Below are 26,373 nucleotides of genomic sequence, written 5' to 3' on the forward strand. Positions count from 1 at the left end.
AAGAAGTCTCCTCAGATGAAGATTCTGAGGCTGAGAATTCTATGAGACCCTCTGACTGTAAGCACTCCTCACATCCTCAGAAAGGGTACACCAGACTCTTGGGCAACAGTGGACCTTGATGGACCTGCAGAGAGGCCTCCTGATGAACCTAGGGGAGCTACCATGCCCATAGAGTTGAAGGAGGAGGCTGAGCAGCCACCCAGCCCTAGAGAGTGCCAGCTCCAGAAGGTGCAGGTGGCATCTCATTGACGAAGCACACACCTTAGGACCCAGAAAACTGAGTAGGGGGCTCTTCAAGAGTAGAGGGTTCCGCAGGAACAAGGTGTCTTGAGATCTGGGCTAACTGCTTGAAACTGGGTCCTGGCTGGGCTTTGGAATGCCATGCTACCTAAGCCTCCAGTTCTAGTCTATCCACTTCTGGAACAGCACAGGTCCTAAGCTTTATGTAAACAAGTTGCCTACTGAATCTCCCATCTTCTTTGAGGTCTCTGTGATTCATACATATGGGATATATGCCTGGGCAGAGCAGTCATTTGGAACATTCTAGAGCTAAACAGAGTTCTAGGTGGGAGCTTTCTTCTATTCCTATTTTCTCTGAGTTTTCTTTATTACATTGTCCCTTCAGGGTGCATGGCCTCCAAGCCCTTCTTCAAAAATTACACCCACTGTGACAGGAAGATATCGTTAACACTCCAACTGCCTTCTCTGCCTTGGAGAGGCACACAGGATGAACTCCTGTACTTACTGTCAGGCTTTTATGAAGCCTTCAAACCCTGTTGTGGAAAGAAGCCCTCGACAGCAGTCACAGTTGCACTGAGCCAGCCTCTTCATACTACCTGAGCTTCAATTTGCAAGAAGCCAGCTCTGGTTCTCTCTCTGGTTCTTCCAGCACACAACTCTCCCCGGTACCAGGAGTACTAGCCTTTTCCATACCAAGACCTTCAGCTGCCCCCTCAGACCAGTGGATCAAACCCAGTCCTTTGGTACTGACAGTCAAGGCTGAGCAGGTCAAACAGACCAAGTCCCGTAATAAATGCCCAGGTAACCATTGGGCACAGAAAAAGAAAAATATGGCTAGTGTAATAGCTATGGTCCAGTATTGAACCTTAACCCACTCTGGTTCCAAGCCAGCAGTCATCGGTACAGACAGCGCCTCAGACTCATACAATCTTGAACACTGATTCTAGAGAAGCTACAACTCCTACGAAACCATAACTCCCCAGATGATATTCAGTGCCTCGGCTCGGTATCGGAGAATGAATCCAGGGAATGTTTCTCACCAGAACTGTACTATCAACCCCCCCCCCCCGACCGTTTCGCAAGAAAATATAGTACCTCGGTACCATCAGACCTCATCGGCCTCTTCAGGAGGTTATCTCCATTGCTACAATATGCCATGGGAAAACTATAGTTGCCCCCACTTCTACAGGTCTCCTACCCAGCATTATGAACACTGTTCACCGCCGAGATGACACCATTATGAGTATAGGGATGGAGACTACCAGCGTCACCGTTCCCACCTCCAACATTCTCATTCCCCTCACCTTCTAGAGCAACCCAAGGCAACTTCTAACTGTGCAGCACCTTCTCACATAGTATCTAACCTGCCTGACACTCAGTTACTAGTATCAGGCTTTACAAGTCTGCCTCTCGCTGTCTACCCTCCTATTCTGGCCAACTTCTTTCAGGACGTAATCCTGAAAAAGTCCTGCACCCACTGGCTGCTACAGAGTCACTGCTGGCATTATGATTCACCCAGCCATCACTGGCCCCTAACACGGAGACACCACTGAACACTCTCTCTTCAGCACAGGACAACTATTGCTCAGACTCATCTTCCACTTTGTCTGTCTGGGCCTCAATCTCCTCACTGGCTGCCACCATTGGGGATCATAATCTCCCCTCCTGTCAGATGACATTAAGTCATATGCAGAACAAATCCTCAGAATGGCATAATTCATCAGGCTAGAGATTAAAGTCACATTGGTCCCAGTCCTGGATCCAGTCTTTAAAAGAATACAACCAGACTTGGCTCCACTAGTTACTACCTTGATGCTTCCAACATTGCTACATGTAATCAAACAATCCTGCGTGAAACGTTCTATTCTCCTCCCATGTCTAGAAAAATAAAAAATTTGTATAGGGTCCATGAAGAGGACTGTGCCTTCCTCTTCAAAGACCCCACACCGAACTCCATAATAGTAGAAGCATCCCAATTGAAAATGAGACAAAAAATGCACTCTGCCCCTGCAGATTCAGAGGGAAGGAAATTAGAATCAATTGGATATAGGATTTATTCTACCGCAGTCCTAGCACTCCACGTGGCAAACTACAAAGGCATGCATGGAAGCCTATCAACAGTTCTTATGAGAAAAAGCAGCAACCTTCTTTAACTGTCCCCAGAACACATCAAAAACCTTGCAATGATAGTTCAAGCTGAAGCCCACAGGTTAGCTGGCCAACAAATTAATGCAGCCTGCCACATTGCCAGCTGTGGCTATCTCTTTGAGATGTCATGCCTGACATAATATTGCAGGACTCCTCCAGGAGGCCAGATCGAGAATGGGGGATCTTCCATTCAATGGTGAAGGCCTTTTCAGTGCATCCATAGATGACACTCTTGACCACATCTACAAAATGAAGACATCTGCCCAGGAGATGGGAATGGGATACCAGTCCTTGGTAAACTCCACCAATCCTTGGTAAATTCTACCAACTGACCACGTCTGTAGTGGCAACACCTATGGCCAACTCAGCATCAACCCAATTTGTGCCCGAACTGAGCTTCTAAACAAGGCTCCTACTCCTCCTTTCACTCAAAAAGACAGTTTCAGAACAAATACTGGCAATCCACTCATAGTAAACACTGACCAATCCAAACAGTGTTTTTAACTCCTACAATGCAGCCCATACACTGGCCCCTTTCCACAAGAAAAGACTCAACCTTTTCTCCATGCCTGGAGGTCCATCACCACCAAGATACTTTCTATCACCCGAGGCTATTCCATTGAATTCAAAGATACCCCTCCTATGTGGATTTTCTGTTCTACTGACCCTACTCAGGTTCTGAGAGAAAAAATCACTAAACTTGAGCAAGGGCATGATTTAAAGAATTATCCGCTGCTCAAAGGACTACTGGTTTCTTCTTCAGGTACTTTACAGTCCTCAAAAAAGATGACCATCTTTGACGTATACTCGATTGGAGTCAGGCTCATGGCCTCCACCACCTCACTAACTCTGTCAGCATGCCTTTGTATGAGATCATAACAGTCATGGTTCCTATGACTCCTTAGCCCAGAAATGGACCTCCAGACTTGTCTCTTATCTCTTCCTGATTCAGTCTAGCGTTCTCTGCGCCGGTGGACAATTGCGACACACCACCTCTGGGGGTTCAACTTCTGGACTACCCATCTGTCCCTAACAGTCACCATGGACACATCCCTTCATGGCTGGGGAGCACACTGTGGTTCACTCATGATCAGGGGACGGTGGTTCCTTAGGGAGAGAGCCCTGCACATAACTCAACCTTCTTGCTGTTGTGAAAGCGCTATGGGCACTTGAATTTTCCATCAAGGGGTGATCCATCCAAATCGCAATGGACAATACCACAGTTGTCTTCTATATAAACAAGCAGGTCAGGACAGGATCCCTTCCCTTCCTTGGACTCACCCTCAATTTCTGGGACTGGTGCGTACGTCACCACATCGCCCCCATTGCCATACACCTTGCAGGAACATCTAACACTTTTGTTGAGTTGCTCAGCAGGTCAGGAACCACCCCTCACGTGTGGGAGGTCTCCTCAACAGTCACACTAGAACTTTTCATATAGGGCACCCAACTATCAACCTCTTTGCTACAGCACTGAATACAAAATTCCAGTCTTTCTGCAGCAGAGCTAGTCTGGGAGACACTTTCCTTCTTCACTGGGAAGGCATTCTGACCAATGTGTTCCTCCCCTTTTCCTCTAGTCACATGAGTGGTGAACAAGATACAAAACGATAGGACTCACTGCATCTTGATAACCCCATGGTGGCCAAGCCAAACATGGTTTGCAACGTTTTTCCTGTCCAGCCACACTTCTCCTTCCAGATCTCCTCATGATGAGCAACAGGAAGATCAGGCACCCAGACCTGGAGACTCTGCATCTCACTGCATGGAAAGTGGGCAACCTCCAATCCTCTGACAAGGTCCTGGAAGTAATGACTGCTTCACACAAACCTTCCTTCTGTGCCCCATACGCTACCAAATGGAAGGCATTTTCGGAATTTCTTTCTCCGACAGGACAGGACCTAAAATCCTGTGGTCTTATCAAGTATATTGGACTTCCTTCTTTCTTTGAAATCTAGAGGTTTAGCTCTTTCCTCAATCAAAGTTTACTTAGCACCGTATTGGCTAATCACAACAATATGGAAGGTTTCTCTCTCTTCACACTCTCATGTTAAATGGGTTCTTAAAAGACTTGCTAACCTCTATCCACCCACCTCCCTGCTGATCTTGGCCTGGAGTCTGTCAGTGGTACTGGCACAATTAACAGCCAAAACCTTTGAACCTATGGCCATAGCTGACCTTAGGCTTCTCATGATGAAAATGGTTTTCCTCATTGCTATTTGGCACAAAGAGTGAGCAGACTATGTGCTCTAGGGCATGACCAAACATTCCTCACTTTTCATAGGGACAAAGTAGTGCCCAAAGGTTCTCTCAAAATTTCATTTAACTCAGGATATCATACTACCAACTTTCTTCAACCTACCTCTCCGATGGAGGTCAGGCTTCATTCCCTAATTGTCAGAAGGGCACGTTCATTCTACTTCCACAGAACATCATCCTTTAGAAGATCTACCCATTTATTCATCTGCTGCTCGGGACCCACAAAGGGTCAACTGGTGCCATTACAATCCTTCGCCAAGTGGGTGCTTTCAGTCATACTTCTCGCCTATCAACTGGCACACTCACTGGCCCCTCTATAAATACAGGCTCTCTTAACTACAGCCATAGCATCCTCTGCCACTTTCCTCAAAGATATTTCACTTCTGCAACTGCGTAGTGCAGCTACCTTCATCAAACATTGCCACCTGGACATCAGAGTTCCACTGATGCAGCTTTTGGCATAGCCATCCTTTCTTCAATTCTGGTGTGGCTCCGCTGATGCGGCTTTTGGCAAAGCAGTCCTTTCTTCATTTCTGGCATGACATCTCCCTCTCCCAGTAAGTCTCTTGCTGTTCAGTCACCCATATGTGTGAGTCACAGAAACCACAAAGAAGGTGGACAGGTTGCTTACCTGTAACTGTAGTTCTCCTTCATGGTCTCTGTGCATCACACATATGGGCTCTACCTGCACTGAGTCTCATTTGGGAAGCTTCTATAGCTGAGGAACATTTTTGGTGGAAATGCTCCCCCGCTGTCCACTGCGCATGTCCTAGGCGGTTCCCGCCCATTCCCTCAGTTCTCTTCTGACTGCCATAGTAGATAGTCCTTTCGGAGCTTTCTCTCTGTGGGAAAGAGAATTGCCGTGTTCTGCTGCTGCTGAGGACTTGTTTTTTCTTGTTATTCGTGTTTGTTCTCCCCTGTCTTCGTCGTCGTTCCACTGGGGGCGGGTCTTTCATCACTTGTCCATCTGTCGACCATAGCTGCGGTGTCACTTATGGCTGCAAAGGCACATTTTTGTAAGTGTGTCAAGTATGGGAGTAAGTTGCCCCTCATTCCCTCTGCCTTTTTTCTTTGGGTCAAAGCCATTTACCCGATTCCTGTTCCCTGTGCCAATCGTTTACTGAACAGGCACGAAAGAACAGATCGGACAGGCTGAAGGCCGAGCTGTGGAGAAGAGCATTACTGACTATGGATCCAAGGAACGCTGCAGGGGCGACTATGTCTTCATCCAAGTCGATGTCCCCTCACCTGACAACTTCTGTCGAACGGGCTGATCCTCTGACTCCAGGGTGCTCCTTAGCACTCTCAGTTGGGAGAAAGATTACTAAAAATTCCAAAGTTGGGATCGAATGGCCTTAAAAAACAGAAGAAAAAGACGGTTACCAAAAAAACCTCCAAACTAATGATTATGGCACCTCCCCCTTTGCTGGATTCACCAATTAGTGTATTGTCTCCAGTACCCACCGCTCGAGTTATTGAGCCAATGTCAGCAGTGTCTGAGGGTGAAATCTTAGATTTCCCCCCTCCACTACCAGTCTCTCAGGATCGAGAGATTTCTCCATCCAGAAATTGTCAGTCGCTAATAAGTCAGGAAGCCCCATGTTGCCTTCTCCCATCTCCTCCTCAGGATCAAGAGCATCGGTTTCATTCTAGGCTGTGTTGTTCTCCCTATGGGGATCGCCACTTCAATTATCATTATAGGGAGAGGTCAAGGTCTCCACGTGGTGACTGGGAATGGAATTCAGAATGGTCTTGCCCTCCACAATGGCCTTGCCATTTTGAGGACTGGTGTACTCTTCGGGATCGAGAGTACTTCGCTAACCGCTCCAGATATATGGGAGCAGCACCATTTGGGTACCTGCTCCGGGCCTCGGAAACTGTTTCTCATCCTCCTGTAAGAGATGAGTTCCTTGTGCCTCCACCCATGCCATCTCATTCCTCTTCGTTGCTGCGAAGCCAACTGGAGCCACCTAAACCGACTCACTCAATTCCGGCATCAGAACCACAGCTGATCCCACCTGCGGGCCCCTTCCCACGAGCAGCCTCACATCATGACTCAGCTGATGATTACCAGTCAGATTCCTCTTCATACTCCTCTATCCCACCTTCCATCCCATCTCCGGATGATGTAGTGGGATCCCAGGAGGGAGTCTCCCCTTTGGAGGACATATTCAACTTCGCTGAGTGAATCAACAGGATGGCCCATTCTTTGGGCATTGAAATACAGCAGCCAGAGGAGCATATTCAGGACCCCTTCTTCGACACAGTCCATACCGAATTGTCAAAACCAGTTGCGGTACCCTTCCAACCCTTCTTCAGAGCATTCATCAGTCCTGGAAGCCTCCATCTTTCACGGCTCTGACGTCTAAGCGCCTTGAGTCCTTGCATAGGATGCAGGAGAAGGATGCAGCATTCTTGTATTTACACCCGCAACCCACCTCCAATGTTATGGAATCGGCGCAGGGACAGTCACAGAAACTTCATGCATCGCCTGTTGACAAGGAGGGGAGGAGATTGGATCTTTTGTGTAGGAGAATGTATTCCTCTGCTGCCCTGGGACTCGGTGTGGCCAATTATCAGGCCATGATGGCCAAATACCAGTTATTCCTGTGTGAGAAGATGGACTCCCTTTGTGCCTACCTCCCAGAGGACCAAAAGGACCTTGCCAGGATCTTTCATGCTGAGGCTGTCAAGCTGTTGAGACAGCAAATTAATAGTTCATCAAGTGGTCCTCTATGAACACACACAACCCACCCTCCTCCCAGCTTTGATGCCTTGCCTTCTTTATTCCTCCACTGTGGTGGACTTGGAACTGAAAGGCAGTAGGAGCCATGCCTGGAGCATGTGCAGGGCTCCTGCCTAAAACTCTGTTTAACTCTAGAATGTTCTGAATGACTGTTCTGTGCAGGCACATAACTCTGTGAGTTCACAGATGGCCACTTGAAGAACCACATTTACATGTAAGCAACCTTTCCCTTCTGACCCCTAGCTATCAGCTTTTATCTTGTTCCTGAGACCGCACATACCCCTTGGCTATCTTTACCATGTTTGACCTTGGCTTTGCACAATGACTCTGCTGTTGGATCATGATCTCTTTTGTATTGCCATTCTACCCAATTATCTACCCAATAAACAAATGTCTGCTGGATTTGTTTTAGCCATCCTGCAGAACACAGCAAAAGAAGGCCATAATGTGAATGTGACCACTCAGAAGCCTTTTTTCTTGTCCCTATTGACTGTGCCTCCATCATATTTGGGGCATAAAGATTTTAGGCGTGGGCAGGCTGGTACAAAAGGAGGTGGTCCATAAGGTATACTGGACCCACGCTGTTGAGAACTTTAAATGTAATCACCAATGATTGTTAACCAGTGCAGTTATTGCAGGACAAGTGTGATATGATCATGTGAGTTAATGCCCACTAAACCCTTTCACTGCCTTATTCTGGACCTGTTGAAATTTCCGAAGATACTTCAAAGCCGCATGTAGGGCACATTGGAGTCATCAGTCTAGATGTAACTAAGGCATGTAACTAGGTCTGACATCATCAGGACCAGATATAGTTGGTTCACCAGCCTAAGCTGGGCAACGTCACCCCTAGCTACAGCTGCCACCTGAGCATCCAGGTGCAAAGCTAAGTCCAGGAGCATCTCCAAACTGCTAACTTGATTCTTAACTCAAGGGGAGTACTACCCAGTCCAGAACAGTTCCAGAGTCCATCTCTCTCCTGACCAGAAGCATATCTGTTTTGTCTGGAATAAGTCTCCAGTTATTAGCTCTCATCCAATCCATTACTGCCTCTAGGCACTGATTCAGAAGCTCAACAGTTTCCCTGGTATTAGAAGAAAAGGAAAAATAGAGTTGTGTGACACTGAAAGGTGTCACTGGACACTGAAAGGTCTGATAGAATCAGTGGGGACATATTTCCCCTGTCTTATCCCTGGCATAACTGGGCAACCAGTGCTCATTGGTTGATTATGTGGATGTACCTTTCAGATGTATGTGCCTTCAACAGGACTCTGCTTCTTTAAAAAAGAAGATAATTTTACTGTGTTTACCAAACAAATTACTTTATAATATACAAAACCAGCAAAGTTGTATCTTCAGTTTACTGATAGTTGAGAACTACATACAGACTATTAAATATTAACCACTTTTGCTTAATAAAAATATATTACTGTAACACAGTAATTGTTAGATATTTATCTCAGGTACAACTTACTAGAGATAGTGTAGTGTCACTGGTATAAAAACTGGATCTTCACCTCTCAAGAACGATAGTTACTGTCTCAATCAGCAGGCTTTATAGTAACTACAGAATATATAAGACAAATAGAAATCTCATGTTAAGTTTCCTTGGTTAAAAGTTACCTTGCCCAAATCTCAGCTTGTGACCCACCCTGTCTTAAACGTGCCTTCATACACTGACTGTCATAGCAGTATTGATAAAAGATGAGGGTTTTTTTAGTTCTTAATAGCACAATTAAGGATTCCCGATCTATTACAAATCTGAGGGTACAGAGTGCACCTGATATGCTACATAAAGCTAAACTGCATGTGGGTTGCGTTAGAAGTGGAATGTTTAAAGCAAAATGGGTAGGATTTGCCTGGTTATGGAGGATCTGGAAAGGGAAGCATATAATTAGTGATAAAACTTCATTATGGAAGGAAACCTTAATTGTGATCTCATTGACATGTTTTGATGTAAGTTGTAAGCTGCCTTGGAAGGCCTTCTATCCTGAAAGGTGGAATATAAATGTAATAAATAATGCAAACAAGTATTGTGTTCTTTGTTTTAAAGTTATTTTCTTGTAGCAGAATTGATCATAAATGTGATTTGGGTATCAAGTACAATGTAGCACCTAGAATAGGTTTTAAGAGTGTTAAAATGTTCTGTAATTCTAATGAGAAATGACCAATATGAAGCAATACGAAAATGATGTTTCAGTAGCTTTATTGATGATAAAGAAAATAACCTTAAGACAAAGAACACAACACTTGTTTGCATTATTTATTACATTTATTACACATTTATTTATTACATTCAGGATACAAGTCCTTCCAAGGCAGCTTACAATCCCATTGACCAAGCCAAGGTTTCAAATGGTTATGTTGATTTTCAGAGGTATTGGGGAGTGTCTTCCAACAAAAAGCCAAGCAACTTTTGCCTGAGGATCTATTTAAGGAAACATTGTGTGGAATATGTGGTTGCCTGTGGCTACCACATAGGTTGTTAAATACAAGATTGTTGCATCCTTCATTTTTGTGAGTGTTGGGATTTGCTTTTTGAGGCACGTGAATGAATAAATCCGGATCAGTCTTAGAAATCTTTACCTACTTAGCTTGAAATCCTAAGCACACTTATTAAAGGGTAAGCTCCATGCAGCTCATTGGGACTTGCTTTTGAATAAACATGATTAGGATTGCATTGGTAGTGCTTAGACCATTGTTACCTATCATGCACCTTTGAGGTGGGATAGACTAGAAATTTTTACTTCGGTTTTATTCTGTTATAAAGTTTTAGGTTTTTGTACTATGTTTTATAATATTTTCGTATTGTTTTGTTTTACGTTTTATTTTGTGAGTTGCCCAAGAGCTTTGGCTACAGGGTGATATAAAAATGTAATAATTTCTTTTGTTAAAATTTTATTTAACCTTAAAGCATACTTTAAAATTGAAACGAGTTATTATACTTCTCTGCATAACTAAGAATATTTGTACATTCTATGATATATTGTGTTGTGAGTATCATCGTAACTTTTTGACCCATAAAGTATAATTCCATTATTGTTTTTTGGAAGCGTGTCTTGTGTTTAGGCACTTGTGTGTGTACTTTAAAGTCATTTTGTGTCCTATGTATTAGGTCCTACAAAGCTTTGCTTCTAAAGTTGCATTATGCGGATCAAATAGTTCTGTGGGGTTTGTGGTTGTGTGTTGTCTGTTGTCTGCTCCACGATGGTGTAGGTCAGCCTTCGCCAACCTGGTGCCCTCCAGATTTGTTGGACTACAACTTCCATCATTGCCAGCCATTTGGTGGGGGATACTGGGAGTTGTAGTCCAACACCTCTGGAGGGCATCAGGCTGGGGAAGGCTGGTGTAGGTTTTTAATAGGATAGAGCCACAAGCAAATGTAGAATCTTAGTGCAGTTGAATGTTCATTGTGAGGCTCCCTCTCTTTGGCTGTTGCAAAAACTGATGTTCTCTGGGTTAACATTGTTAACTGGAATTGCTTAATATGTGTGCTTTTTCTTTCATGGAAAAATGGAATTGATTGCATTGTACATCAAACAGTAGTGCATTTCTCTGCAGACGTTTGTGAGACAGCTAAAATTTATCTTCAGGATTATTGCTATATCTATTTTAAGGGGTGGTACAGACCTCAGGTTTTAGTAGAAGTGGGAAACTAAAGAATTGGAAATGTTGGCACTGAAAGCAAAGCACATCTAGAATTTAACATTAGGCGCAATCTACCAGGAATTTCTTCTTTCAGCAGTGCTTGCCAGAGAGAGGTTTCTGGTGGGTTGTTTGTTTTATGGGTTTCATTTACATGATACTGCTAGATTGTATATACTGGGAAAACTGCTACATCTACAATATATATATCCAACTAAATTTCAACTCAAACCTACCTTAACATAAAGCTTTTCCAGATTCTTCATTTTAAAGCAATAGTAATTCACCTATTGCAGGTGATCAGATAACTTTCAATTACATGTAATATGTTCTGCATTGGAGTATCTGTGTGTGTCTTTTTTTGATTAACCCAAGAATACTCTTAACTGTACTTTTCCTGAACCTTTATATGAATACCCTTCCTGGCTCTGAGAAAGTGCATACACTTTCTGAGTGGCGTGTAGAGCCTTGTTTGCTCATCCTTAAAGTTCCCAACGGTTGTGTGGCATTTTGGGCATTTGTTTGTTCTACTTTAGGTGAAGAGGGATAAGAGGTGAGGAGACAAAGGGATTGGCTATTAATCCATTCAGGATGCTACTAGGCCTTGCTGTATTTCTGCAAAGCAAATACTTCCATTACAAGATAAATAACTGAAGGCTGATACATCTTTGAAACACAGGTGAGAACAGAACAGCCAATCAAGTTCTGAGAAGCAAGGAATGTTAGGAATTCAAGTGCTAATTAAACTGATGACAATTTTAGAATTAGCATAATCTCACACATGCAAACCATTTTGTGAGGTTAAAAATTTGGGGAAAGCTTTCATGGGTGTAAAAAAGCAATTAAGATATTTAAACAATATGAGAGGGTAATATTATTGGAGCAAATACGTTTCATGTGTCAAGAAATGCTTCCGCGTGTCAAGAAAATACTGTGAAGAGCAATATCTTTGGAGCAAAGTGTCTGTTCAGTTGACTATTACTGTTCAGTATTTTTAAAGTAGCTTGAAATAAAGCAGATACTCACTTTATGCTATCACTTTCTACTATAGGACTGATTTCGACCTTTTTATAATTTTCAACTTAGAGTGTCTTATACAGTGTACATTTTTGTGTTAAATAACAGGCTCTCTCTCTCCATCCCTAGGAGTCGAAAACTTCAAATCAGAAATATCCCGCCACACTTGCAGTGGGAGGTAGGCATTCATCTTTAAATTTTCAAGATATCTAAGAGGATAAATTGGTGGTATGTTTTTCACCTTTTGCCTCTTCCCCCTCCCCTTGTTCTCTCATTCCTTCCCCTTCAGGGTCTCCTAACACATGCAAATTGTCGACAAGAACAATTTTTATTCTGGAGGTGGGAGGGGATAATTTGCAAGTTTGAATAACAGAGCCTTCCAAATATTTCTTGCAACTGCCATTTTTAATCATGGGCAGTTGGAGATAAATATATTCACAGTTCTGCAATACATTCTTAAGAGAACTTCAACTTCCTTGTTCATTCATATTCTCCCTCTTGATGTCTCATCTGTGCTTTTCTCTTCCCTATAAACATTAGCATTATAGCAACTTTTATAAATAGAAACACTGTTGCCTTTTCATATAATTATTCTTCTGTCACTACTTATTTCCATAGTGCCATGCCATATTTCCAGAATTTCTGTAATAACTAGGTAGCAACATATAGATTATCATGAGAACATGCCGTTTTACTTGTGCCTCTTACCTTTACTGTAGTTAAAAGTAAAAGGGTTCCCCCAAGCATAATTTAGATGAAAGCATGAATTTTATAAACAATTGATCAAGAAGAAGACGGTATAGAGGAGGAATTCAAGACCTGGCAATATTGTGCTTAGCCAAAATTGGTATATATGTACATAATTTATTCTATAAATATATATGCCACCCTTTAGTATACATATTTCCAGGACTTGAAATATAAAAGAATAAAAGCAATACAGTAATAAAGTAGAGAATAACATCACAACATTAAATCAGTCACAAACAATTAAAACTTGGGAAAATAAGGAAGGTCTTCACTTGTTGCTGGGACATCAGAGTAGGTGCCACGAAAGCCTCCCTAGGGAAGGAATTGCACTTTTCAGGTGCCAAAATGGCAAAGGCCCTCTTGTTGCCACCCACCTCACCTGGAAGAAAGCTACCAGACGACCTTAGTGCATGGGCAGGTCGATGTGGGAATTGTCACTCTTGTAGATACCCGGGCTTCAACCATTTACAGCTTTAAAGGTAAGAACACCAGAACTTGTGTTTAGAGATGATTGGGAGTCAGTGGAGGTCTTTAAGCACTGGGGATATGATCCCAGTGTCTGGTCCTGGTTAGCAGCCTAGTGGTTGTGTTTTGGATTAACTGCAGTTTCTGAACAGTCCTTCAAGGCAGACCCATGTACAACACATTGCAGTAGTCTTAACCTTGTGATTACCAGAGTATGCATAATCAAATCCAGGCTATCTCTGCCTAGGCTGGTGTGCAATTGATACACCAGCTTCAGCCCGAGAAGGTGCCACTAACAAAAACGTAAGCCCCCAGTGATGAAAATGTATCTGTGAGCACCCCTACTTCAAACCTAATCCTTGGGGGTTGGAGTTCAACCCCTTCAAGAAGAGGTTAAACCACCTCACTGAACAGATGAACCACCTGCCAATAGTATTCACTATTTTGAATACACAGTAGAAGGGGATAGGTTAAAACAATCTCTTTACAAGCCAGTTCCATTAAAATATCATTTTAATGAGGGCATTACTTCAAAGCCTGACAGGGATTGGACAATTAACATCAACAACCAATAAAAATAGATTTAAGATTACAATCCTATACACACTACCTGAGAGAAAGTCCCATTCAAAAGGACTTCTTAATAGACATCCATAGGATAGCACCCTAAAGCTTGTAAGCAAAAATGTAATTTGCTGTTGTCAGAAATTTCTAAAATGGATTTAGTATTTGATATGTATACTGGCAATTTTACCACTCCCTGTGTTTTAAATCAGCATTTAAAAATAACTTCATGTAATAACCCATACCTAAAGTAGCTACTAAATATTTCTAGTTTAAGCTAACGCATTGAACACCATGTTGTTACCCATAACAATCCTGACTACACTACCCCACTGCTACTGTAATGTAGATGGAATTAGTTCTTCCAAAGAATTGCCATTCATTTGAGACAAACCATATGATACAATTACATATCTAGGCTTAAATAATGTGTTATAGTTATTTTAAATTGCTTTGAACACCTTTACTAAATCAAATAATACATTCTTGCAGTTACTAGTTTTGTGCGTGTGTGTTTTGTCCCAGAGTGTGGTCTGAAGTTACATGATGCAGATACCTTGCTGAAGCTAAGCAAGTGTGCTTCTGGTCAGTGTTTGGGTGGGTGATTACTTGAGACCCCCATGTATGGTGCCTTGAGTTCAAAGGCAGGATAGAAATGTACTAAATAAACATAAAATGAAATGTTCCTATAGGTGTATTCTAGTGCCTCATTAAAAAAAACACCAAATATCTTTTAAAATAGGAGCACCCAACACTACATTTAAATTTGATGTTCAGTTATATTGTCCTTATGTTAGTTATATTAAGAGATCCCAAAATACTTGTGTGGGTGAATGTTAATATCAGACTTTTAAACAAAAATATTTGCTTTGTTGGAGCTGAAGGTGTGGGATGAGCTCTTTTGAGTGTTGTGCAGTAGAATACTGAGAGTCGCTTCAGAGAAGTTCCTGGGTTTGCAGGCATAATGAAATGGGGAGAAATCCGACTAAGACAAGACTATAAGTACTTTCTTGTTCTGTCTTTTTTATGCTCCCCTTCTCCATCCATCTCCAGCCACAGGGGGATTTCTTACTCTTGCACACTAGCCACGCTTTCCTATGGGAAAAACAGACAAGACTTCATAATTCCCTCCTCTTTGTATACCCCATTGTGAACTGCAACATTCACCTGAGCTGCTCGCTCTCCTTTTCTGTTGTTAGCTTGCACAGGGGAGTGAGCAGCTAAGTTATATAAAGGAAAAACTCCTGTCAGGCATCTTTGGCTATTCATATTGGAAGAGGGGACTTAACAAATCTTTTGTCTATCTTGGCTTCGTTAGGAAAATTTTCCAAGTAGCATAACAAGTGCCCTTGGAATTGACAGTTTCTGAAGAGCGGTAGGATTCGAGAGGTAGTGTGGTGTAGTAGTTAATGTATTGGGACTAGGACTGGAGAGATACAGGTTCAAATCCCCACTCAGTCAGGAACCTTATGGGGATAGCCCTATGGGGATGACCTTGGGCCGGCACACTTTCTCAGCCTAACCTGTCTTGATAAAAATGGGAGTGGGTAGAACTACATACGTTAACCTTGAGCTCCTTAGAGGAAAGGCAAAATATACATGTAGGGCCAGTTCACTTGTAATGACTGCCCATGGGTTAAATGGGAGAGAGCGGGCGTGTTGCCTGCTGTGCAACAGCCACTTCTGCTTTTACTCAACAACCCACAATCGACTTCTTCATAGGTTGCTGAATGTGATGTCCAAACCCAGACCTTTGTAGGTGCAACAGCCTATGAAGAAGTTGATCATGGGCTGTTGAGTAAAAGCAGAAGTGACAGGCGCCCAGGGGGCAACACTTTCTCTCCCTGTCTCGCTTATGAATGACAACCGGTTTGTTGTTACCTGTGAACCAAGTCATGATGATGCTGTCCCTTTAGTTCTTGCTCAATTAAAAATTTAGCCCCTGATCAAAATTAGTTCCCATCATGACTGCTAGTTCTTAATGTCCTTCAGTCTGAAAATCAGCACCTAATCCTCTTAGTTGTTTTGATTCTGTTGGTTCTGGAACAGAAATGGTTCTTGCTTCAGAGAGCTTAGTCTAGTTCATATATATGTCAATAATTATTATGGTTTTTTTTATGGTGCCTTTTACCAGCTTCGGCTGGTTCGCCAGCTACGCCCTCTCCTGGACAGGGATTGCTTGGCCACAGTGGTAATGCATTAGTAACCTCAAGACTGGATTACTGCAATGCGCTCTATGTGAGACTGCCCTTGGTCTGGAAGCTGGAGCTAGTGCAGAATGCAGCAGCTCAGCTGTCATCAGGAGCTGCCCTTTTTCAGCATATAACTCCTTTGCTGAGGGAACTGCACTGGCTGCCTATTTGCTATCGGGCCAGGTTTAAGGTATTAGTACTAGTGTACAAGCCCCTGAACAACTTAGAACCAGGATACCTGAGAGAGCACCTTCTTCTTTACCAACCTGCCCAGTCACTAAGGTCATTGGAGAGCGTGCTCCTGGTGGTTCCACATGGACCTATGGCCCGGTTGGAATCTACCAGGAAAAGAGCCTTCAGGGTGTTGGCCCCCTCCCTGTGGAATTCCCTGCCTTTGGAGGTCAGGCAGGTGCCAAAGTTGTGTTGCTTTTGGTGCCTCCTGAAAATATCATTATTTCAAGAGGCCTTCCCTGAGTGACCACCTGCAGTTTCTTACATTTAGAATCTGTTCTTTTAAAATGTTTTAATTGTTTCATTTATGGGGTTTTATTGTTTTATCTTGTTGTTCACTGCTCCGATATCTTTGATGTGGAGTGGTATATAAATATTGTAATACATAAATAAATAAAATGGATGGATTGTGTCTTGTAGGGTTTGTTTCACCCTTCATATCATTAAGAATCCTGGATAAAATCCCTATTTTCTCCCTTAATACCCTTAAGAAAATACTGACAACATTCAGTTGATGTTGATAACAGATACTAAGTAAAATGGTAATACAATCTTTGTTACTGACAGCTTGGAATTGTATTCCTTGGTGTGCAATGTAATCCTAAACATGTCTAATCAGAATTAAGTCCCATTGAGTCTAACTGGTCTTAGGAAAGTGGGTAATAATTGCAGCCTTAGTAGCAGCAGAGAACTTTTGTTATTGGGCAGATTAAAAATATAAGAAATAACTAGTATTCTTAAGAAGGCTTTTCCTATTGTAAACGAGCATGTGCACTATGTAAAGAAAAATATTTGATTTTATGAAAGCATAAAGAATACTGACATTAGTAATAATGAAAGCAACACTTAAGTTCTCCCCATCCCTAACTAGAATTGTCTTTTGAGAGGAGGATTGAGGGTTTCCTGCTATAGCCCATTGCCTGTACTAGGGTCCCAGCATCTCTTACAAGATGACACCACCCTAGAGGAAAGTCATTTGTCTAGCTACCTTTCCCATCTCTGAACTTCTTTTCTCCAATGAAAGGGGTAGAAGATGTCACCTGTGAGTTTCATGATGGGGATGAGGTGGTGGCTGTGCAAGAGAAAACTAGAAGACTGGAAAATGGGTGGGGAAAGAGGTTTTAACTGACCTTTAGCCCACATATAACATTTCACAGGGGCCTTCCACTAGTTGTTGGTCAGTATTATTCCATATTATTCTGCACTTGGAACTTGCTGAAATTTTTAATTTTACAGCACATTAGAGGTTGCCATAGAAACATTTACATCTCATCTAAATACATCTAACATGTCTATATACTGTATCTCACAATGAATTCTAAGGGCCATCGAGTAGCCCTTCCCCACTTCAGACTGATAAATCAGTGAGTTAAGGAATAGGGGAGCTTTTTTTATAGGGCAAGTTACTTTGTTTTCTATAGTGGCTTCTGCTAGGTTGATGGTGCAAGAAAGGGGAGTGAGACAAGTATTAGGCTGCCACTGAATTTATTGAACACTTGTCCTTCATTGAACGCTACTGAATGCTTCCTTTTCCAGGAAGGCATTTGAATAACCAGTATTCTTTTGCAACTAGGCCAATGTACATATAATTGAAATCACATTCTTCCCCTATTAACCCCTGCCTCCCCGTGCCTATGTTTTCCTGTGCCTGTTTTTGGATTGTAAGCCCCTTGGAGTTGACCTGTCAAACCTGTTCTTTGTAATCACATTTTAATTTATACTATATACGTTAGGACCTTTGCCAAAAAGCGGCTTATGTATTCCAATAATAAAGTAATCTGGAAGCAGCTTTTTTGTTTTAAAAATTATTTTTGCCAAATTCTTTTTATTGCTTATAGATCTTTAAGTAATACTTATGTGAAGAACTCAAACTTTATTCTAGTTTGGTAACTGCTGGATGTTTTATGAGACAGCTATGAAATATAAAATAAGTGAAGCATTGGTGTGGATAACATACTATTTGTTTCCAAATGGTTCACTGTAGATATCAGTTTTACAATGCAGTTCTTGGGACATCTGCTTGGGAGTAAGCCACACTGAACACATTGGGACTTAATTCCAAGTGAACATGCATAGGATATGTTAATCTTGTATGACATGTCAAAGGATGCTCTAAAACTTTGCCTTGCTAGCACTGCCAGTCCTTGGTGGGGTGATCAGGCAGGGCATGCTTAATTGAATATTAGTTTCCTTTCTCTAACTCAGTATTTACTGTGTCTATAAATACATTAAAAACAACGTACAAACAATAAAACAAAAAATTAAAACAGCACAGAATAAAACCATTACAATATCATAAAACCAACAGCAGAATAAAGTACTAGAAACAATAAAACAGTTCTTAAAATGCTGGGAGAATAAAAAGGTTTTCACCTGGTGCCAGAAAGACCATAACATAGGTGCCAGGCAAGCCTCTTTGAGGAGAGCATTCCACAAATGGGGTGCCACCACTGAAAAAGGCCCTCTCTGTTGTAGCTTCCTGCCTCACCTCATTTGGTGGGGGCAGCCAGAGGATTTCCCCTTTCCACTTCCACTACCTCAACTAGCTACTCCTTAAAGCTCTCACAGCCAGTCAGCAACTGTGATGCCATCTTCCAATACTTCCTCCACATGGGAAACACCCATTCCTATTGCTCCTACAGCTGCCTCTGCCACCAGTCCTAGTCCTGCTCCAAGTTCAGGAAACAGAACCAGCATAACAACAAGCCCTACCCAACCCATGCAATAGAGGGAGCAATCCTATGGCCACTAGACAGTGGCTAGACAGCCATAGGATATCTTATTTTCCGGGAACTGACCTCCCCCCACTTCCATGCTGCCTCGGAGGCAGCGCAGAACAGCCCCATCCTCCATACTCTCAAGAGGAGTGCAGAGCGGCCAAAAAAGGGCGTGTCTCAGGGTGGGGAGGGAGGAAATGCCTGTGCGACACATCCAATGTGTCGTACAGCAGCCTCCTCCTGCGGCTAGACAGCCACAATCGGCTGTCTAGCCGAAAATGCAGGACAGGAGAAATGTGGAGGGAACAATCTCCTCCATGCTTTTCCTGCCCTGCATTGGATAGGTGGTCACCTCCGAGTTTGAAGGCGGCCACTTATCTGGATAGGATTGCGCTCTAAGTGACCTCTGGACTACCTTAATGTCTGTGAATGTGCCAGCTAGAGCATGAGGACAGCAAGTTCATCTGATCAGCATACTGACCCCTGAAACAATGGCATCCATTCTGGCAAACAGAGGTTTAAGCGCTCTTGCTGATTTACCTTGCTTCGGGGGAATCTCTGCCACAGACAGCAGAGGAGAACCAGAACTTGCTGACCTGTCCACAGTTCCAGCAGACACTGAGCATGTTAGTGCTGCCTGGGCAACTGGGACCTCTAATGAGTCAGTTTGGCTTACCAGCTGAGGCAGTAGATGCAGCAAACAAAGGTGGTGTAGCAGCCTTTGTAAAAGCAATGCAACATAACATCAAATCTGACCCAAAGTAAGGATACTCAGATAACAAGAAGGATGAAGAGGAAGACATGAATTTGGCTTAGGTGTCTTAACTGTGTCTCATGTGTACTCTTATCTAACCTTAAAATAAATAGGATCGCTAGCTAACTTCATGTGTTGAATCTACAAATAAAGGAAATGTAAAGGTGGGCTGTGGCAAATCATTAGTGATGTTGTGATATACATATAGATTTTTTAAATAATCAGTATAGATTATTTGAGGCACAATGCATTCAAATTACTGATGTTATGATTTCAAAATGGAAACCTTGCCAATTCCTATCTCAAGTTGGCATTAGTTAAGTAAATTGCAAGAATGAGACAGTAGCAGAATCCTTTATTTGTTGCCCAGCCCCCAGGATGCTCACTATCCTAGCAGTAACATATACTTTAGAGAGAGAAGGTTGTGGATTACAGCCATTGGCTGCAGTCCTTTTCCTAGTTAAGTGCACTTAACATCCTACTGAAGTTAGTGAATTTATGTGTGCATAAGGATTGGCTTGATGACTGAACCATTGCTTTTAAATTACCAGACACTCTTACTAAAGCTCCCTATTCATTGCCAAAGATGGTACACTAACTTGTCTTGCTTTTCTTCTATGGATAATAGAAGATGCACTTTCTAAGCTTATGCAGAGGGGTGGGTGTTAAGCATTAACATAACTGTATATAGCAGCCTTCCCCAACGTGATGCTCTCTAAATGTGTGGGACTACAACTCCCATCTTCTACAGTTTATTGGCTAGATATGGTGCGAGTTGAGGTTCACACATTTGGAGAGCACCATGTTGGGGAATGCTGTTGTATGGTAAAGGTGAACAAAACACCTTGATGTATTTGATTTCACAAATGCTGTTTTGGATAAATGTGTTTATTCCTGTGTATCTAAATCTTGCTTTTTAATTTAGGGCAGTGATTTTCAAACTTCCTACCTCCTGGGGCGGCTTTCCACATTGGCTTGTCTGCTGAGGAATGCCTGAACTTAGCAGCGTTCCGGGACACATACTCAGGTGTATGTCCAGCTTCACCCAGGGCAGTGGTCAGACCTGTTGCATTCACAATGACAACAGTGGGGTCGAGTATGTGCTAAAACACATCCAGCACTCCTGGAACTGCATGTTGCAAGGGAAGATCGATCAGTACTGGTGAACAAGTTATCTTCCTGGCAAACTTGTCTTGCATTACAAATCCTTAAATTACACCTGGAGAATCTAAGGGTTCCTTAGAACATAGTTTGAAAACCACTTATTAGATGTGTAAGGAATATACGTTCCTTACATGTACATTCCACTACTTCTCTCAGTAGCTCATGATTCTCCTGTTCCCCATTTTTATCTTAACCTGTGGAGTATGTTAGGTTCAGAGACAATGGGTGCGTTCACATGACACGCTAACCCATGAAGGGTGACACGCTGCGCACTGTAGCTTGTCTTGCAACAAGCCACAGTGCATAGTTGGTGTGCCCGATAGATGATCGGGGGCACCACCCACAGTGCCTAGCTTGTCTCCCCTCACCTCCCCGGCGCTTCTCCCTTGATCCTCCAGCCAGATCCGTCTGGCAACTCAGGGGACTTGGCGGCAGAACCTGTCTTGTCTGCTGCCAAGTCCTCTGCCCCACTCTGATCATGGTCAGAGCCATTTTTAAAAATTCTCCCAGCCCTGGTTTTGCACAAAAACAGGGCTGGGGGGAAATGCACACTTCTCCATGCCTGGGGAATGTGCACTATGTCTCCCTAATTGTTCCCCCCCTTCAGTTTATTGCTGTTGTGCACCGTGCAACAACAGGTTAATGAAGAATACTGGCTTGCCCTGCCTGGAGCCCTGTATCTTGCACTTAGCAAACATACAGGGTTGCAGTCAAGGATAGCCTTATCTTGGTAAGTAGGTAATTCTGAGCTTTTCCTCCCAGTCCCCCATCGGGGGGAGAAAACATTTAAAATTACTTCCCTCCCTATGGGGTGCCCATTCTTATAAGGGTGGACTACACCCTTGGAGGGGTTGCCCACCTAGCCCACCCCTACCTATGCTTCCCTCCCTGCTGCTTCATATGAAAATAGATGTCCACCTCACTTAACCCTGAAGATCGCTCTTGCTGCTTCTAGTTTGACAGCTGTCAAACTAGAAGCAGCTTCAGTGATCTTGACAGAAAAGGGGAACTGTGTGTTGGGCACCCTGAAAAATGGGTGCAAGAGACTAGATACAGGCTATCTTCAACTGTAATCCTGTATGTTTGCTAAGTGCAACATACAGGGCTCCACGCAGGGCAAGCAGTGTGCAACAGCAATAAACCAAAGGGGTGGGAATAATTAGGGGGACATTAGTATACATTCCCTGGTTATGGGGAAGAGTGAAAAAAGATTCCTAGCCCCGTTTTTGCATGAAAACAGGGCTGGGGATTTTTTTTAAAGGGCACCGATCATGATCGGAGCCGTAATGGGGGGATTGGCAGAGATGAAGGGGGTGCTGGTGACAGCCCTGCAAATATGCTGTTTGGGCACAGTTGGGGAAGCTGTTAATGGCAAGGGGAAAGGGACACTGGCAGCACTGACAAAGAGCGGCAGGGGTTCCTGCTGCTTTTGCCAAGTAGCTCGATGCCCTTTACCCAGGATGGGTTGGCATGTCCAGGTTCAGATGACATGCCAACCCATCATGGGTAAAACAATCCATACAACAGACCATCGGTTATCAGGGTGGGTTTGGGGGGAAAAACAACCCGCCCTAATAAATCCTGGCTGGGTTCGGACAACACACTAACCCACCGTGGGTTGTTTCAGACAACAACCCACCGTGGGTTAGCGCATTGTGCAAACACAGTCAGTGGGGCTGTTCACATAACACGCTAACCCACACTCAGTGGTTGAGTGTGGGTTGTTGTTGAACTGTGGGTTGTTTGTTGAACCATGGGTTCAAGAAAAATAAGCCACACTGCATGGGTAACAAGCCACCCTGCAAAAAATGTTGTGGGTTCAGACAAGGTGCTAACCCACAGTACAACAAACAAACAATGGTCCAACAACAACCCACACTCAACCACCATAGAATCAGAATAGTAGGGTTGGAAGCAGCCTATAAGACCATTGAGTCCAACCCCCTGCTCAATGCAGGAGTCCAAGTCAGAGCATCCCTGACAGATGGCTGTCCAGCCTCATCTTGAATGCCTCCAGTGTGGGAGAGCCCATTACCTCCCTAGGTAATTGGTTCCATTGTCATATTGCTCTAACAGTCAGGAAGTGCTGATTGCTCTAACAATCAGGGTGCTTTAACGACCAGGAAATCTTCCTGACTGTTGGAGCTACAAAACGCATATTGTTAACGCATATTCAGCTTGTGATCTACAACAATTCCAAGATCCTTCTCGCTTGTAGTGTTGTTGAGCCAAGTATCCCCCATCTTGTAACTGTGCATTTGGTTTCTTTTTCCTAGGTGCAGAACCTGGCATTTATCCCTATTAAATTTCTTTCTGTTATTTTCTGCCCAGCACTCCAGTCTGTCAAGATCACTTTGAATTTTGTTTCTGTCTTCCAAGGTATTAGCTATTCTGCCCAATGTTGTGTCATCTGCAAATTTGATCAGCATTCCCTGATGCTGCACCTACAGCATTCCCTGCAGATTCCCTGCACCTCCTCCTCCAAGTCATTAATAAAAATGTTGAAGAGCACTGGGCCCAGGACTGAGCCCTGTGGTACCCCGCTCGTTACCTCTCCCCAGTTGGAGAAGATCCCATTGACAAGCACTCTTTGAGTCCGATCCTGTAGCCAACTGTAGATCCACTGGATCATTGTTTCATCTAGCCCACTTTGAGCTATCATGGGGCACTTTGTCGAAAGCTGTGCTGAAGTCGAGGTATATTATATCCACAGCATTCTTACAGTCCACAAGGGTGGTTACCTGACCAAAAAATGAGATCAGATTCATCTGGCAAGATTTGTTCTTGACAAATCTGTGTTGGCTTCGAGTAATCACTACATTGTTTTCAAGGTGCTTACAGATGGATTGCTTTGTAACCTGCTCCAGAATTTTCCCAGAGATTGATGTCAGACTGACTGGTCTGTAGTTCCCAGGTTCCTCCTTTTTGAAGGTAGGAACAACAGCCCTCCTCCAGTCATCTGGCACTTCCCCATAGTGGTTCTGAGAGTCCTTCTGCCAGTTCCTTTATTACTGTAGGATGCAGTTCATCTGGCCCTGGAGATTTGAACTCATTCAAAGTAATTAGGTATTCCTTGACCATATGCCTATCGATCTCAAGCTGCAGTCCTGCCCCTTCAGCCTGTACTTTTCCTTTGCTGGGGGGGGGGGGGGTCATAGACCTTCTTTTGGGAGAAGACTGAGCCAAAGTAGGAATTGAGCACCTCTGCCTTTTCTTTGTCATCTGTTATCATTTTGCCATCCTTATTTAATAGCTGAACCACCATTTCTTTCCTCTGTCTTTTACTATGCACGTATCTGCCTTTTTGTTGCTTTTAGCGTCGCTCACTAACCTCAGTTCATTCTCAGCTTTAAGCCTTCTTGACGCCATCCCTGCAATTCTGTGCTGCCTGCCTGTACTCTTCCTTTGTTGCTTGGCCTTCCTTCCACTTCCTGTATGTGTGCTTTTTTTGTTTTCAGGTCATCTCTAAGCTTTTTGTGACGCCACATTGGCTTCTTCTGTTGTCTTCCACCATTTTTTCTTGTTGGAATTGTTTGTAATTGTGCCTTGAGAATTTCCTTTTTTAAAAACTCCCACCCAACTTGGACTCCTTTTCTCATTAGAGTCACTTGCCATGGGACCTTACTTATCATTGTTCTGAGTTTATTAAAATCAGCTTTCCTAACATCCAGGGTACGTGTTTGGCTACACTCGGCTTTTGCTTCCTTTAGTACCAAGAACTCAAGTATAACATGGTCGCTTTCCCCCAGAGTTCCTGTAACTGCTAGTTTATCCACTAAGTCATCTCCAAATGAAGGTTAGTGTATTGGGTGAACCCAGTCAATGTACCAGTTCACACGACGCCCTCCCGTAACCTTCGGTGAGCCAGCCATGTCATGCAAGCTGGCCCAAGGTCACCCACTGAGTTTCATGGCTGTGTGGGAGTTTGAACATGCATCTTACAAGTCTAGTTCAACACTCTAACCCCAATTTGGCACAGTTCATTATTTCATAATTCCTATATCACATTCTTCTTTCACACACGTACATATCCCAAAGTTTATTTTCTGTTTCTCAGAAGGAGAGCTGGCTATGCTCCATATAAACTTTAAAAAGAGTAGATTAGGTGTGTGAGTGTGTTCTTTCCTCCAGTTCTGCTTCTTGTGCCTTCTAGTCCTCCCTTGAGTAAAAAGGTGCAATTTCAAGAAAGTCTGGGGGCCTGTGCTGCAACAGCTGTAGGGGCATCTTGTGTAGGTAGCTCTGTCCCACTTAGGTATAAAACCCTTCATCCTTGCTAACTTTTTGCTAATGCACCTTCCCATGGCAGCAGGGAGATGGGGCTGCCCTGACAGCTCCAAGATTGGTTGTGCAGGGGGCCATTTAATCCTATAGATGCGTCTCTAAGTTTATACAGAGAAATTAGATACCTTTCTACAACCAGTACTGGAAACTTACTGTCTGATCTTATGTTCTGTTGCTGGCTATAACTGTGTAACATTAGCCCAGTACGCACCTTCAAAATCCAGGATGATTGAATATGTGGCAGGGCAAACTATATGCATGTATATATCTATCTGTATGCCTGTGAAGAGTGTCTTTTTGCCTTTGACTTAACTGCACATGGCAGGGTCAGCAGATGTGTGGAGATCTGGGGTAGGACCAACAGGCATTATCCCTCTCCCTCTCCTTGCATTCACTCAGTGCTAAAAGGAAGGTGAGAATGGGGCTATTGAGTGCACAGTGCTGAATGTCTGGGAGCAAGGGAGATCTAGTAATTGGTGGTACAGAACTGCTTGGATTTTTGCCTCTTCATAAGCCTCTAACCTTTGTTGATTTAGGGTGCAATCCTATGCATGTTTAAACAGAAATAAATCATATAACTCCCAGCATCCCCCAGCCAGTCATTCTGGCTGGGGGATGCTGGGAGTTGGAGGACTTATTTCTGTCTAAACATGCATTGGATTGCTCCCTTATCTTCAAAGTTCTGTAAATTAGATGATCAAGAATTACCAGAAGTTGACAACACTGATGGTTTCACATTTTGTCTAAGCAAACTAGCTGTTTTCCCTTTTGCCTAAAGATTAGTTCTGCGTAAATCAAAAGCAGTTATCTTATAGTATAAAAAGCTGGTCTGATGCATATCAGTTTAGCAGGTCAGTCACACTTTTCATGTTGAGCACACTCACTACTATTTCTGCAGATGTGTTGCCTAGTGTCCAGATTCCCATATCTGCCTCCCCGACTGTTACATATGTGAACCATTTCAACAAAACTTTTCAGACATGGGAGTATTGCTGTATTTTTTTAACAGCTATGTGGGAAGTAGCCCTGAAACGCTAATTCCTGCCATAACCACCTCTTTCTGTCATAAGCCTTCTGCTAATTTGCAAGCATTCACTGAGCACTTTTAATCCATTACTCCTGTTTCTTAGACTACCCTTAGTTCTGTGGTCTAATATTGAATTTTAAGAATCTTCAATGTTGTCTTAGCAGTATAGCGTG

At 43.2% G+C, this 26,373-nt stretch overlaps 1 protein-coding gene across 1 annotated transcript in view; it reads left to right on the top strand.

Moving 5' to 3' along the window:
- Window positions 1-26,373, top strand: part of IGF2BP3 (insulin like growth factor 2 mRNA binding protein 3) — a 114,780-nt gene that overhangs the window by 31,578 nt on the left and 56,829 nt on the right. Inside the window, exon 3 of the mRNA XM_084858559.1 lies at window positions 12,185-12,233. Within this exon, the coding sequence (XP_084714685.1) occupies window positions 12,185-12,233 (49 nt within the window). The remainder of the gene's footprint in view (window positions 1-12,184; window positions 12,234-26,373) is intronic.

This window comes from Heloderma suspectum, chromosome 5, assembly GCF_057233095.1.
Source record: "Heloderma suspectum isolate Gila_16-S chromosome 5, 16-S_ref, whole genome shotgun sequence".
Lineage (NCBI taxonomy): Eukaryota > Metazoa > Chordata > Lepidosauria > Squamata > Helodermatidae > Heloderma > Heloderma suspectum.